The sequence below is a fragment of the Gymnodraco acuticeps genome, unplaced genomic scaffold, assembly GCF_902827175.1.
Source record: "Gymnodraco acuticeps unplaced genomic scaffold, fGymAcu1.1, whole genome shotgun sequence".
Lineage (NCBI taxonomy): Eukaryota > Metazoa > Chordata > Actinopteri > Perciformes > Bathydraconidae > Gymnodraco > Gymnodraco acuticeps.
In genome coordinates, this window is record NW_022990673.1 from 1,790,346 (window position 1) to 1,802,349 (window position 12,004).

At 41.6% G+C, this 12,004-nt stretch overlaps 2 protein-coding genes across 2 annotated transcripts; both read right to left on the minus strand.

The window, feature by feature from the left end:
- Positions 1-1,789: 1,789 nt before the first annotated feature.
- Positions 1,790-5,850, minus strand: si:dkeyp-51f12.3 (uncharacterized protein LOC107988041 homolog). The gene is made up of 3 exons (XM_034229742.1): positions 5,339-5,850; positions 4,424-4,752; positions 1,790-2,591 (listed from the first exon to the last, which is right to left on the minus strand). Exons 2-3 carry the CDS (start codon positions 4,687-4,689, stop codon positions 2,429-2,431), a joined length of 429 nt encoding a protein of 142 aa, XP_034085633.1. The 5' UTR covers positions 4,690-4,752; positions 5,339-5,850; the 3' UTR covers positions 1,790-2,428.
- Positions 5,851-6,792: 942 nt separating this feature from the next.
- Positions 6,793-10,761, minus strand: si:dkeyp-51f12.2. Its single transcript, XM_034230025.1, has 2 exons — positions 10,084-10,761; positions 6,793-8,987 (listed from the first exon to the last, which is right to left on the minus strand). The coding sequence occupies exons 1-2, from the start codon at positions 10,398-10,400 to the stop codon at positions 8,750-8,752; spliced, it is 555 nt and encodes a 184-aa protein (XP_034085916.1). The 5' UTR covers positions 10,401-10,761; the 3' UTR covers positions 6,793-8,749.
- Between the last annotated feature and the right edge of the window lie 1,243 nt (positions 10,762-12,004).

Below are 12,004 nucleotides of genomic sequence, written 5' to 3' on the forward strand. Positions count from 1 at the left end.
CTTTCATTAAAACACAAACAACATTTTAAAGCATTAATGTTCATACAAATGCACCAGAGGATCTCTTCCCTGTCCTGAGAGCAGTGTGGAGGAGTGTTTTGATTTGACAGATGAGGGTCCTCTGCAGGTGTCCCTCCCTCAGATCAGGTGCAGTGTGGGACAGCTGTGACTCTTCTGGGATTCGTGAAGAAGTCTGCTGCTTCTCAACGGTTGGCCACTGAATCCTGGCAGAGCCTCAGCATGACTACAATTAAACCAAGAGTGGGAGAGACAGAAATAGAAATCTGGTTCTAGTGTTTTGTCCTCATTTTCTTACTTTTTTCTATCTGAGGGAGGCTTTTGCTGAGCATGCATGTCTTTATCTGGCTGCTGAACATAAGAGTTATAACACACACACACACACACACACACACACACACACACACACACACACACACACACACACACACACACACACACATGCAGGAGCTGTGCAATGCAACCACATGTTTCACCAACTGGTCGTGGTACTCACTGAGACTCAAGTGCTATAATCAAAAGACAACAATGGTCCTTGTTAAGAGAGAATGGGAGCATTGCTCAATCTCCCCCTTATGTTTCCAACTAATTTGCGTTTTTCATTCACAACCCCACTCATCCTTTTTTTCTCTTTCATACTTCCACTCCTCCCTCCTCTGCTCTGATTATAGCTACTTCTTCACTTCTCCACATTTTCCTGTTTAGATGATAAAGTTAGTGTTCATATTGTATCAGTAGACATCTTTCCCCCCGCAAGGACACATTAAACTGCTGCTGTCACCATTTTCGCCCACTAGCTGATGGCCGCTTGGCATCCTGACAGTCCACAGCGAATCATTAAGGCATGAATGAACACCCGATTGTCTGTGGACCATTAGATTAGTGTGTGTGTGTGTGTGTGTGTGTGTGTGTGTGTGTGTGTGTGTGTGAGAGAGTACCTTGATCCAGCTGCAGTACACAGCACTTCCTCTAGACTTGTTTCCTGAATCTCAGGAACCAAATAGACCTAACAACACACACTTTCTATTATCAAATCAATTTCATTGTGATGACAATCACTGTATTTCCTGTGTCTTTCTCCCCAACACACACACAGTCTGTATCTACCTTGGGATAGCACTGGCAAAGGCTCCAAACAGTCCCGATACACACCATGGTAACACCTAGAAAGCACATTGAGGCATAGATGTGTGGTTGCTCTTGAGTCATGATGAAGAGGCCGACTGCTGCCACACACAGCCCAGCCGCTATCAGCCCGTACCGATATGGTTTCCCCTCGACCATCGCTGCAACCACCGCTGGCTAATGAAGCTCTTATTTTTGTAAATGTAAAACTCATTCCCTTCTGAGGGGAGGTGTGGTGTTGTTATGAATCAGGGCTTGAAGGTGAGGGTGGAGAAAGCAGAGTTAGGGTTCCACTCTGCTGGTTATTACAGCCTGCAGACAGCCTAGTCAGGAAAGGTATACAATTGCAGGTGTGGTGTGTGTGTGTGTGTGTGTGTGTGTGTGTGTGTGTGTGTGTGTGTGTGTGTGTGTGTTGTGTGTGTGTGTGTGTGTGTGGGTGTGTGTGTGTGTGTGCACATACCTGAGAGGTCACCTTGCCTCAAGCTGCTAGCAAAAAGGAGACTTGCAACTGAGCTTTTGAACAGTTGGAGCCAAGTGAGAGTTTATGTTTGCTTGGTTTAGACATGATTTTAACTGAGTCAACGTCTCTCTCCTCCGCCTTTCCAAGGTTTCCCTCTTTTAAATAAACAAACAATTGTTACCCACAGAGAGCATAGCAGCTAATCATTAACTAGAGTTTATAAAAAGATCACAACATAAGACAAACAGTGGGTAATTTGCGAACACAGGATACAAAGCGGTAATGTTACATTCTGCCGACGATGGTGAAGGCACTTGGCATAATCTCGTTATGAGAGGAGAGGGTGCAGAGAGCTGTGAGGAACGTTCTTATCGTGCTTAAAGAAGATAGCTCTGCAGCCACAGTAGTAGGTCACCTAAACTCAATCAGCCCAATACAACATCCTTATTAGGTGCTTAAACGAGATTTGCAGCCAAACTGTTGATAAATCCCTAAACTTTGTTGTAAAAGTGACCTAATGTTGGTCTAGAGAAAAGCCATGAGTGTATAGACCAGAGCAGTTCTAGTGATAATTTCATTAGCTTTCACAATCAATCACATCAGGTTCAGTCAACACAGAGGCCACACTGGGGCTCAGTCTGTACAAATATTGAGTCTTTGCCCAGCTGCTGTCTTGTTCTGCTCTATGGCTTATGTTTGGGTTCAGGACAACTGTCTTAAGGCACAGAAGAGGCCTCATGTTCATCCATAGCACCGTTAACGTAAGGTTCCCACTGAGATCCTAAGACAAAAGGCAACAATAGAGTAAATATGTCCACCGAGTGGTTAAAGCTGCTCGCTGTGCTCCTGGCTCTTCATCACGGTGTCGTAGGATGGAGGCGGCTCCATAGTCCAGGGTGGGGGGGTGGATGGGAGGGGGGGTTCGGGCTCTGGTGCCCTGCTGCATACTGAGTCCTCTGACATCTCTCGACGAATCCGGTCCAACCTCCTGAAGGTACACACAGAGAGAGAGTGTAATACAGGCAATGGCAGGTATATTAAACTGTGTTTCAGTGGTTAACACTTGAACTACAACTTCACCTCTTTTCAGTGTTTACATTGAACTGTTATCACTCCATATACTTTAACCAGCAGTCAACTCCTGTGTGTGACTATACACTGTGTCTAATTATACTTCAAACCATGTAGCGATTCAGTTTACAGTCAATTTCATTCTCTTTTATCTTAAACTTTAAGTGCATAAACTTTAAGTGATAAACGGCATTTACACTTGAAATTACAGTCGACTTCTTGCAGTGGCTTTTTTTTCATCTCACTTCAACTCCTTTTTAGCGTTTAAACTTAAATTGATAGAGAACTTTTTTTAGAAACCATACTTTATCTTACACATCAACTCATTTCAGCCTTTAAATGATCCATTAGTTTCAGTGATAACTTTTACACCCACAACTTCAACTCCTCTCAACACTTCAAGTCATTTTTCTAATTTTGTTCAAACTTACATTACATAAGAGCTCCACACTTGTCCTGAATGACTCCTGCTGCCTCTTGACTCAAAACTTTTCCAGTATACATTTCACGTAACAGCATTTATCTCACATTCCCTTCAAAAATGCATTCTGCTTTTTGCATATTATTCCCCTATGATGATTTGGTTTCATCATTCTCTAATGAGAAAGATTGGACTGCACATTTATCATGTATAGCTCAGGTTTAGATATAGTTCTGTGAGTGTCTGGAGGTAGAGAAAGCCTTCATGATGGATGTTGCTCCTGCCGTCGCTCTTCCTCTGTGCTCGACAATGAACAGAGAATGTCTTGTATACATTTACTGGCTATTGTAGATTACCTCAGATAATGCTATGGAGAATCTGTCTGCCACATGAATGTGTGTCGGCTGTTTTCTCCATGACCTATTATTCTAATCAGTCCAAAATCAGAACATGTGTTTCGTTCCAGTTCTCAGTTTCACAAGTTCAGAGTTGTTCATTTCCTAAAGTGGTTCACTGCTCTTTGCCAAACGTCACACTATAACTAATAAAGTGGGGATGTGTCCAAGAGATCTGTTCAACAACAAGACTGTTTGTCAGCTCAGCTCCCTGGATGGTGTGTTCTGGTATTTGTCTGAATGCTCGTTTATTTATCTTAAAAAACATGAGGGAAGCCTGGAAAGTTCTTTGCTTACATGTTTACAAAAGAACAGTTTTTTTATCTAGAAGGGGATTTCAGTGTATTGTCCTCTGTCCCTCTTGACCAGACAGAAATATGTCAGCAATGATAGAATGGATTACGACAAAATATAGTACAAACATTTAGCGTTCCCAGAGGATTTATCCGTATACTCGCTTTGGTGATTTCTTTCCAGCTCCAACATCAGGTTGACATGTTTGGTTTTAAGTGAACTCATCATCTATTGGATGGATAACCATGACATTTGGTATACATTCACGCACCCCTCAAGAAATAAACCTTTCTTTTGTTATGCCTCGATCCATCATCAGGTCAAAATTGGACCCTACATTTTTTTTTAACGTTGGATATTACTTTTTGCTTATACTTTGTGAAAGGCTTAAATATGTCAAACTAACCAGTGGGCCTATTAATGGGAGAAAAACAAAGATAACTACAAATGAAATAGAATAGTGAGGAAGATTTATGTCTTTTTTCTTTCTTAACGTATTCCCTATCTCCCTGCTTGGAAACCAGTGCATCCCAATGCACACAAACTGTCTTAAAACCCAAAAATGAAAGTATTTAATAACTTTGGACCTCCCTACTTCTGTCATACAGGCTTTGTGCATGTTCCTCTGTGCATGTGTACCTTTGAATAGCCAGGGCCTGCTGGGGGCTGAAGCGCCTGCCTGTGCGGGGGTGCAGGAGGAAGTGTCCGGGCACAGCCACCTGCAGATTCTTCATGGCCATGCAGAGTCCACTGATCAGCATGGCCACGCCCCCCAGGCCCAGGAACAGACCCACCCCAAACAGTGGGGCCGACTCGTTGGGCAGACCCAAGCACAGGGCCATGACCCCCCCAACAGCCATCATTACGATGCCCAGGCAGAGCAGCATTCCCTGGGGGAGAGGCATCTCCAGAGCCCCTGCCTTTAAGGAATTCACTTTTCCTGCTTCGCCTCCACCTCAGCAGCCAGTCTGCAGGAGAGACAGGAGAGATTCAAAGGCTTTAATATATGTAAGTAACTACAGTGTACTTATGGCCATGAAAGAGTCTTGGGCTCCTCCAACAATTCAACATACATATATTTAAGACATAACACTTTTTTTTTTTTAAACAGCTAGTTAAAAAAGTGCAAGAAGAAGCATAGTAGAAATACAATAAGCTAAATGTTGCAGAGAATGGTGTAAATGACCAAGTAAATGCATGAGTCTCAATACATGTCAAATAGAATAAGATAAAAAATAACATACTGTTTGTTAAATACATTTCATTTAAATGAATGCTATAGGTTATTAAGGAAAACAGGCAGGGTCAAATACACAGCATCCAAAACTACTACTGAGTGTGTGTGTGTGTGTGTGTGTGTGTGTGTGCGTGTGTGTGTGTGCGTGTGTGTGTGCGTGTGTGTGTGTGTGTGTGTGTGTGTGTGTGTGTGTGTGTGTGTGTGTGTGTGTGTGTGTGTGTGTGTGTGTGTGTGTGTGTGTGTGTGTGTGTGTGTGAGAGGAAACTGCCACCAGGGGGATAAACACGCAACACGTAAATCCCCGATCCTCTCTCTACCTGATAGGAAGAGTCTGTGAGGAGCTGCTCAGCGGTTGTGAGGACTGAAAGATGAATCATCTCTTTTCTCCTCTTCATCAACTTTAATCCCGCTCATAATGTCCATATGGTGTCCTGGAAAAACTCTGGCGCAAACATGCTTAACTCCGCTTCAGTCCGTATGTGTCCCTCCGCCGCGCGGGTCTCTTTATCTGCTCCTCTGTTGTTTTTATTTCTCTCCCCGCGGAAGAATCATATCCGGTTTTTGGGGTGGGGTTACAGCACCAAAAAGGAGTTGACGTCGCATGTGGGCCTGGCGCTGTTGGGTTTTCATCTGGCAGCAGGAGCAGAGCCGTGAGGATATGAGGAAGTGCTTCCAGTGACGAGGAATGGAGGGCAGGGCGAGCGCGCGGTCTGAACATTATCACTTTGCTTCTGTTTGGGCAGCTGTTTGCACAAGGAGAGAAATATAGTCCCAGTAATAATATGAGCTGATAAACTCATATTATTATAGTGTGTGTGTGTGTGTGTGTGTGTGTGTGTGTGTGTGTGTGTGTGTGTGTGTGTGTGTGTGTGTGTGTGTGTGTGTGTGTGTGTGAGCTCTGCTGAGGGTGGAGCAGGAAGAGCTTCACTGCAGAAGCACTAAGATGGAAAAGAGACTGGTGCCAAATGGTTCATATGCCAATCCCTGGAGGGGTATCCCGCTATTCACTGGAATATACCATTACCGAACGGCAGGGGTCGCTTTCAGATAGGTAGATGGATGGATGGATAGATGGATGGATAGATAGATAGATAGACAGACAGACAGATAGATACTTTTGTGTGTTTTGCTTGTCTTCCATGGATATTCTCTGATCATTCAATAAAAATACATTAAGAGGCAACTAAACTAAACGTGAGACCATCTTGAAATGGGAAAACACAGCTGCGACCCCAAATCTGGCCAGAGGCATACAATGCCCCCCTCAACATTTTCATTACTTCGAAAGAGTACTTGTTGCTGTCTTTGTGGCAAAAGCCGTTTTCTCCTCATATGTATGCTTGCCGTTGGAGTATTTTCTCACTATGAGCTATCTTTAGATAGTCTGAAATGACAACATGTGTATATTGTAGACACTTTATTTTGTCTTACTGCAAAATCCAATATTTGCTTAGACGGATGTGGTCCAAGCAAGGTGCCCAGGAAGTGGGGAAGGCTATCCCCCCCTCCACTTTACGCCCCTGGCCCGATTTAGCATCAGCTAGGGACTGTATGAGAAAAGAGCGGAAAAAGGCTTAATGACCATCAGTTATCATGAGTCAAATGTAGCAGCTTGTCTTGATTTCTCACGGTAGATTCTTGATATTCTGAAATAGACCTTAAAAACACAAGGACAAAATTATTTCTAATAGAACAATTAGTTGAGACAAAAACGTACAGTAGGTACAATAGGATCATTTTTTATTTATTTCATGTATTTTTCAAGTGCATTTTATTAACATAAAATGCAAATACACACACATTAAAAACATGGTGCAAAATTATCCCTTTAGATACCTTTTCAGAGATTAAAACCATCATTCATAGAAGCATGCATATTCAGAAGTAACCGTGTGTGTCCTTCAGAGCAGCTGAAGTCAGTCGTCCTTGTGCTCACAACAGTGTAATTGTGGTCATCAATTCAGTGCAGGATCTTATTTCAGAGGTGATGAAAGCAGAAAGACTTTTCATCGCACAATTAATTCAGTATAACAAATATGTGTGAGCTGACATTTAACACATACTATATTTAATTCTATAGATTTTAGACAAACTTCATATTTTGGAAATATACATAAAACAACCTAACCAGTCGGGTAAAAAAAGGGAAATATGCACAGAACAATCTTGTGTTTCCATCTTTTACATGATTTACAATAATGGGTTTTGTGCAATTTTATAATAACATTTTGTTAATTTCATTACGACATGGAATTCACTTAGAAGATGCTTCACAAGCATTAGTTATGCAACCATGATAGTTGATACCCTGTTATTTATTTTACTATTTTTTATTAAGATTTGTTAATCCCTACAGTATATTAATTTGGTGCATGATTTTGTCAAAGCTATTGTAGTTTTCCATCATGGTGGCAGCTCGCTGATATGCAGGATTTAGGAGATAGGAGACAACTTATTTCACCAACATCTGTAGGTCTCATGCCATTTTTTAAATCTAATTAATGCTTTTTCTTACAATTAAGTATCTTCTCCAATCAAGTTTAAGGGTTCAAATGATTTGCACATTCAGAGTGATTCTGTGGTTGCTTAAAGGTCAGGCCGTGTTGTCAGTGATCTAGTGAGCGGTGAAACAAACTCATGATCAGATGAGTCATTGTTCCCTCTGTTTTCAACAAGCTGATGAATAGCTGACATGCGTGGCAAGCAAACGTCTACCGGGGTGCTTTTTTCCGAAAGTGAATTATATTCATATCCATCCTGTGATAATGTGTGTTAGTCCTGATGGGGAAAAGATGGAACACTTCTTAGTTTGATGGACGAGGAAAACTAAAAGAAAACGGTCCTCTGTGGTCAACTCGGGATCCCAGAAAGAAGGATTATTCTAAAATGAATGGAAATCCTGGATTTCCTGTGTGCTTCTGTTACCGTGGCAGACAACCTAAAATAAAGCGCAGGTCTTTATCAGTTTCAATTTAAAGAACAGTTCAAATAAGACATCTGTAACTTTACTGCTATTTAATAATCTAGATTGTTTTGGTGGGAGTAATCAGGAGTTAAGATGTCTGCCTTCTCTCCAATATATTAGATCTAAATGGCACTAGGCTTGTGTCTAAAGCGCCACAAAAATACATGAAAATCTCAACAGCAATGTGTCTTTCAAGAAATCCTGATCCAATCACATAATACCTAATCATATAAGTGATTAAAGGTTTGGTAAGATTATAGAAAAATAACACAATCATTGGCCATTTATTTTTTCTATACACTGCTGATCAAAATGTATTTTTGTTCTTATAAAAATCTGCTGCACTGAGTCAGGAAACATTGCCACTGTTTGTTGAATAAATGTTCTTTGGTGTGAATAGATATGACCCTACCTGAGGTGTCTGGTCTGGATAGTTTAGCGTAAAGGCTGAAAACAACTGTGACTTGATAAAACTGTCCAGAACGTATGTGCTTTTACATTTATATTTGGTGCTTTGTTTTGGGCTTCTAAGGCTGTATTTGGTTTGATGTACCTTTCATTTCAGCATATATTAAAATATACATTTACACCTGCATTTGAATTAGAGATAAGTTAGGTAAAGCATGCTAGGACCCACTGGTCAACATCAGGAAGAAGCATGCTTCAAGTATTTGATAAAGTCTGTTTCTGTCAGAAGGCAGCTTTTGCTGTGAAAGCCTCAGTCTGATGACTCTTTATTTTTCACTGTCCGTATTATCCAGCTTCACACTTCAAAGCTGATCTCTCTCGAGCGTCCAAACAGGGGCTCTGATGCCAGGTGTGTGTCTGAGTATGCACGTCGCAGTTGTGTGGAGCTGCATGTGGTCTTGATGGCCACCTCATAGGGAGGGGGGGGCTCCTGCCACAGAGGAGGGTGAGGCGATGGGCTGAAACCAACAGGGTCCATGGGAGGGTAATCAAATTCCTCCCCACGAGCCCCATGTCTGTGGTGCTCCATTGTCCTGCACTCAAGAAAACAGTGGCAGTGAGAAAAAACATGTGAACAAACACAAACAGCAGTAGAGATCATAGTTAGCAGAGGGAGTCTTGTTCTGTGTGTAGTGTTTGATGCCAAATACAGGGTGTAGGTTTCCCATGGATATTATGGAAACTATTATTACTATATTGATATTGTGCAGTATGAAGAGCTTTTGAATTACAGCCATAAACAAAAGTAATGTGCTTTTTAGTCTGCAATATATTGAATGGTAACACCTTTATCATGATATGTTTTGCAATGCCATTATTATTATGGTTTCCAATAAAGCCTTAGTAAGTAGGCATATTCAACTTCAAACACAACCTAGACTGATGCATAACCTCCACAAACTGTAATTGTTATTTTGATTTTTTTATTGAGCCAGCTGATTTCCATGTGGTCTCCAGTCTTTATGCTAAGCTAGGCTAACAGGGTGCTGGCTCTGTTTTCACAAGTCTTGTAGAGACAAGAGAGTAGTGGGAAGTTTCTCATCAAAGAAATGTCAAGAAAGACAATAAATGCATTTTCAAACATTTCAATAGACTTATTTAACTTTCTTTTAGTTGTGACTATATTTAGATTATTGTGTATCTTGCCTGTTGTTTCAATGGGATCCTGCCAATAAAGGACTGTGTCATCCACGGCTGAGCATGGCCTGCATGCGGAAATCAAGATGGCTTTTTTTCTTGTTTGAATGTTTATATATTGTTTTTTAACGTAAAAACAGGAAAAATAAAGTAATTTAAAGTGAGCATATCTCTTGAAAATGTGCAGTTGTTTCTGTGTGCAACCCTCTGTATTTTGTAATTATGAATAACTCCATCTCAAAACAACCCTTTAACTGAACCTGATACAGAGCTGCAACAGGGATAATTAATGAGACAACATGGCAAAGTGCTGTAAGTGTTTATGGCAATCATAAAATATATTAGTTTGGTTACAGCTTTAAAAAAAAAAAAAGCCATGTAATACACTAAAATATATACTTGGAGTCTTATTTTCTGGTTTCATGATACAATTAGTCTTACTGACAAATACTGAACTGTGAACTATTTAAACTGATATTTGATTTCACCGACCTGGGCAGAAACACCGACTGGGATTCTGGGAAGCGGCTCCCTGGGGGTGAGAAGAGGGCATGGCTGCCGAAGTTGGGGTAGTCGTTGAATGGATAATGTGGGCACTCTGGGTCGAACTCTCGGTGGTTGTAGTTTGCGGCACTTTTGCTGTTCATAGCCCAGAATAGTCCCAGGATGAGCATGACCACCCCCAGCACCACGCAGCACAGGGAGAAAGCCTGCAGGCGGCTCTGGGACGAGGCCAGGAAGGCTGTGGAGCCCCCGGTCACAATGAGGAAGGCTCCTACGAAAATTGCTCCGTGGTGCAAGGAAGGCATCCTCCTCCAGGACAGTGGCTGTTTGGGGTTAGGGTTAGGGCTGTGACCGGATGGAGAGTGTCACTGACACACACACAGTCCCACGGAGTGCGCTCCCCATGCGCTCTGACCACACATCCGACTGATTTACTCCACTGAAGTCCGGTAATGGAAAGGTGAAATTAAATGTTACTTATTTGTTCCCATCATTTCCATATCCCATTCTTTTGGAGAAAAAAAACCATGAACGTGTTAGTCCTCACTCATGTAGATGTTATGCTCCTGCGATGAAAAGTGTTAAATTAATGGTTTGATGGTAAATAAAGAAAAAGAAGACGGAGAAGGCGGTGATGCGCATCAGGATAAAATGGACCAGCTGTGTTTATCATCAAGGCAGATGGACGAGAGGACGTCAGAGCCCATTAAGAAATCTTTACTGGCGCCCCACCCTCCCTCTGTCTAATGTGTCTGAAGAGTATACTTTAGCCCTCCGCGTGTGTGTGTGTGTGTGTGTGTGTGTGTGTGTGTTGTGTGTGTGTGTGTGTGTGTGTGTGCGCGTGCGTGTGTGTGTGTGTGTGTGTGTGTGTGTGTGTGTTGGTGTGTGTGTGTGTGTGTGTGTGTGTTGTGTGTGTGTGTGTGTGTGTGTGTGTGTGTGTGTGTGTGTGTGTGTGTGTGTGTGTGTGTGGTGTGTGTGTGTGTGTGTGTGTGTGACAGCAATGTTTCTAAACATAAATGGACACTGGATATGAAAGAGAGTGGAATTTTGGCTTACATAATTTAACAAAATAACAATGTTTTTGTAGTCTTGTGTTAGGTTACAAAATCCAAATAGAGTGGACTTGTTGGAAGTTGAGTTTATTTGCAGGCTGATGACAGAAACAATGTGTTCCTTTTTGTTGACCAAATGGGCTAATTGACTCATAAATGATGATGTTTAGTGGGTTTGGTTTTAATTGCATTTGCAAATTGGCACTACACACAAAGCACAGCTGAGGCTGGTGCGAAGGTCTGTAGGTTTGCAGGCATTAAGCTAAAACAGAATATTGGACAATCACAATTGTATCTGATGATGGTGGTGAAAAGTCAGATGAGGGGAACATGGATTTCCTAACCAAGATTATACCAATATCCATCCTATAGTTGTAGGGATATTTCAGTCTGGCCAACAAAAAGTTCTCAGGTCCAGGTCAAACAAAAAACAAAAAAAAACCTTTACTTCTCCTGTTAGGGGGATCAGGGACTATTAATGATCTCAGTATTTTAAAACGTGGACTACAGCCCTGCCATGAGTTTGTTGTTGATAATAAAACCCCAACACAGCTGATTATGATTATATGTATATGATACTAAGAATGGTATTGTGATGGTAATGATTATAGTATTGACAATATTCTTTATTTATATATAACTTTTTAAAACAACGTTATTTTCCAAGACACAACTGAAATGGTAGGTGAAACAGCTATCAACAACTTACGGTGGCCCTGAAGTGCAAGTCAAAACAGCATTTCAGGAAACACCACAGCATTTCACAAAACGCTACAGCATTTCACAAAACAAGTCAGCATTTCACAAAACACTACAGCATTTCAGGAAACGCCACAGCATTTCACAAAACGCTACAG

Excerpts from the sequence above, each read along its gene's own strand:
- si:dkeyp-51f12.3 (XM_034229742.1), bottom strand. The coding sequence starts at position 4,689 with ATGCCTCTCCCCCAGGGAATGCTGCTCTGCCTGGGCATCGTAATGATG. Across the intron at positions 2,592-4,423 it reads CAGGCCCTGGCTATTCAAAG|GAGGTTGGACCGGATTCGTC; the intron begins GTACACATGCAC and ends GTGTACCTTCAG.
- si:dkeyp-51f12.2 (XM_034230025.1), bottom strand. The coding sequence starts at position 10,400 with ATGCCTTCCTTGCACCACGGAGCAATTTTCGTAGGAGCCTTCCTCATT. Across the intron at positions 8,988-10,083 it reads CAGTCGGTGTTTCTGCCCAG|GACAATGGAGCACCACAGAC; the intron begins GTCGGTGAAATC and ends TCTTGAGTGCAG.